General features: G+C 36.0%; 1 protein-coding gene across 1 annotated transcript in view; it reads left to right on the top strand.

Moving 5' to 3' along the window:
* The first annotated feature begins 1,943 nt into the window (after positions 1-1,943).
* The window catches only part of LOC104991385 (collagen alpha-5(IV) chain-like), a 4,539-nt gene continuing 3,879 nt past the window's right edge, over positions 1,944-2,603 (top strand). The window contains exon 1 of the mRNA XM_010843833.1: positions 1,944-2,066. Within this exon, the coding sequence (XP_010842135.1) occupies positions 1,991-2,066 (76 nt within the window). The 5' untranslated portion in view covers positions 1,944-1,990. The remainder of the gene's footprint in view (positions 2,067-2,603) is intronic.

Raw genomic sequence — 2,603 nt, forward strand, 5'->3', positions numbered from 1 at the left:
TCATGCAAAGAGTTGACTCATTGGAAAAGACTCTGATGCTGGGAGGGATTGGGGGCAGGAGGAGAAGGGGACGACAGAGGATGAGATGGCTGGATGGCATCACCGACTCGATGGACATGAGTTTGAGTAAACTCCGGGAGTTGGTGATGGACAGGGAGGCCTGGTGTGCTGCAGTTCATGGGGTTGCAAAGAGTTGGACACGACTGAGCAACTGAACTAACTGAACTGAAGTCATGCCTAGCTTTTGCTGAGAATATTACATAGACTAGAATTTTCCCTTCTCAGAATGATTTACAGGATTCTTGGCCAGTTTGTTGATTTTCTGAGCGCTCTCTTCTTTTTCACATCTTGCATATATTTTTTTGAAACTCATTATTTTTTCTGCAAGTGTATAAATAATAAAAGCTTAGATGAAACTTAAGCAAGAAAATTTTAGTCCTTTTCAGAAGTTTTAGTGAAATATTTCCTTTCTTTTTTACAATTTAGTTGGTTTGAAGGAGTAAGCCATAGGGTGGTAAGAAGAACTGTATTAGGAAACAAGTACTGGTTGAAACTGCAATATGGGGTTTTTTGTAGAATTTAACATACTTCATTATAAATAATCAAAAGTTTGTCTACTGCCTTGTATGTTTACCACTAGCAGGATAATGTTATTTTCTTCTTGTTTTTTAATTTTGATATATAAATATCATTGGTTCATGAATAACAAGAATTATGATACTTTATTCGAAGCTTTTTGTGTAAATACCCAAGATGGAACCAGTTCAATCCAAATTTTAATTGTATACCTATTATGTGTGTAAAAATGTGCCACATGTTTGATTTATAAGTGTTCAGACAAAAATACATGTATTCCAAATGCGAGATTGTTAACTTTTTTAAAAATAGGATGTAAGGAGAAAAGTCATTTATTTAAAAAGCTTTTAACATAATGTGGAAACATTTGAGTCACAAATAGATGATCTTATGCCCCTAGACAAGCAGAAGCACTAAATGAAGAAGGAAATATTCAGTAGGTGATGTTGAATACTTTGTTGGACAGGTCACAGTCCTCATGAGCAGAGCAGAGAACACTGTGGTAGATTTAGTATTATCATATATATTCTCATTGTTATTGGGAAAAATTGTTTTAATTGTGAAAATGGGTATGAATTCTTCTAAGGCTTTATTAGAAGAAAACAATGCAAATATTTGTTGAGCAAAAGTAGCTATATATGAATTATCTCTGACCACAAAGAAGTTTTCAATGTAGTTGAAGAGTTAAGACATGCATACGTGAAACCATTATAAACATAATGGAATAAGAACCTACCCTAATTTTTAGGGTTAGCTGTCTTTATCCTGGAAGTTTTCATGGACAAAATGGGGATTTGAGATGTCTAGTGAAGAATTCATAGACCTCTTCATGTGAAGATGAAATTTTTCTTTTACAATAGAACCTACAGTGGTTATTATGTGGCACGCTTATTGTAAGCAATTAATTTCAATGTAGCATGCTAGGGATGATGAACACAGGTTTTGAAATCAAGCTACCTGGACCCAAATTCGGATTCCACCACTTATTAGCTATATCACTGTAAAATGGGGATAATAGTATCTTTTTTATAGAGTTGTTAGTATTAAAGAGAATAATGCATCCACGTTTCATGGGAATAGCATGAGATCTGGAATCTGACAGACCTTGGTTCAAATCCCAGTTCTGCTACTTACCAGAGACCTTAGGCACTTGAGTTTCTCTAAGATTTCAATCTTCACATTTCTAAATAGAGATGATAAAGCCTAACTCAAAGGGCTGTTTTGATGATTAAATGAAGCAATTTCTGTAAAGCACTTAACAGAATACCTGACATCCAGTAAAAGCTCTATGAATAATTTTATGTTGTTATATAATCCAAATCATGTAGAGACTTCAGTTTTATCTTTTTATTCATATTTTTAGGGTGAACCTGGTCTGCCTGGATACCCAGGGAACCCTGGTACCAAAGGTTCTATGGGAGAAACTGGTTTGCCTGGATTACCGGGGACCCCTGGAGCAAAAGGACAACCAGGCCTTCCTGGATTCCCTGGTAATACTACTTTTCTTAAATGCTTCTTTCTTTCCTTCCTTATTTACTCTAATCTGTGTCATAAAGCAACTTCTTAGTTGACAGACCTCTGTTCTATTTCTCAGATACTGACCAGCAATGCAATCTTGAACTATCTCTTTTACTTTTCTTTTTTTGCCCACATTGCTTTCCATACAAAATGAAAATGGGCATTACCAATTCAGCAGCACAATATCCTGTGGGCAGAGAGACTGGTGGAGCATTTTTGAGTCTAACTGCTGGCCACAAGTCAGTTAAGAGGCCTTACTATTTTTGTAGGTGGTAATGTACACTACCGTTCTGTAGCCTGCTGCTGATTCTCTTAGAGTGTGTCCTCAGGCACACAGTCGGTAGCTGTTGGTAGAACAATTATACAGTTTATTCAAATGATAAGGACTGAGTTGTGCAAGCAAAGGGTCTTAGCACTATAATCAAGTAGGTGATCTGAACTTGATAAAGTATCTGCTCTGTTTATGTTTGTGTTTATTTTTGTTTGATTTTTGGATTGCACTGTGGCAC

Source organism: Bison bison, unplaced genomic scaffold (assembly GCF_000754665.1).
Source record: "Bison bison bison isolate TAMUID 2011002044 unplaced genomic scaffold, Bison_UMD1.0 scf7180017847759, whole genome shotgun sequence".
NCBI classification, from domain to species: domain Eukaryota; kingdom Metazoa; phylum Chordata; class Mammalia; order Artiodactyla; family Bovidae; genus Bison; species Bison bison.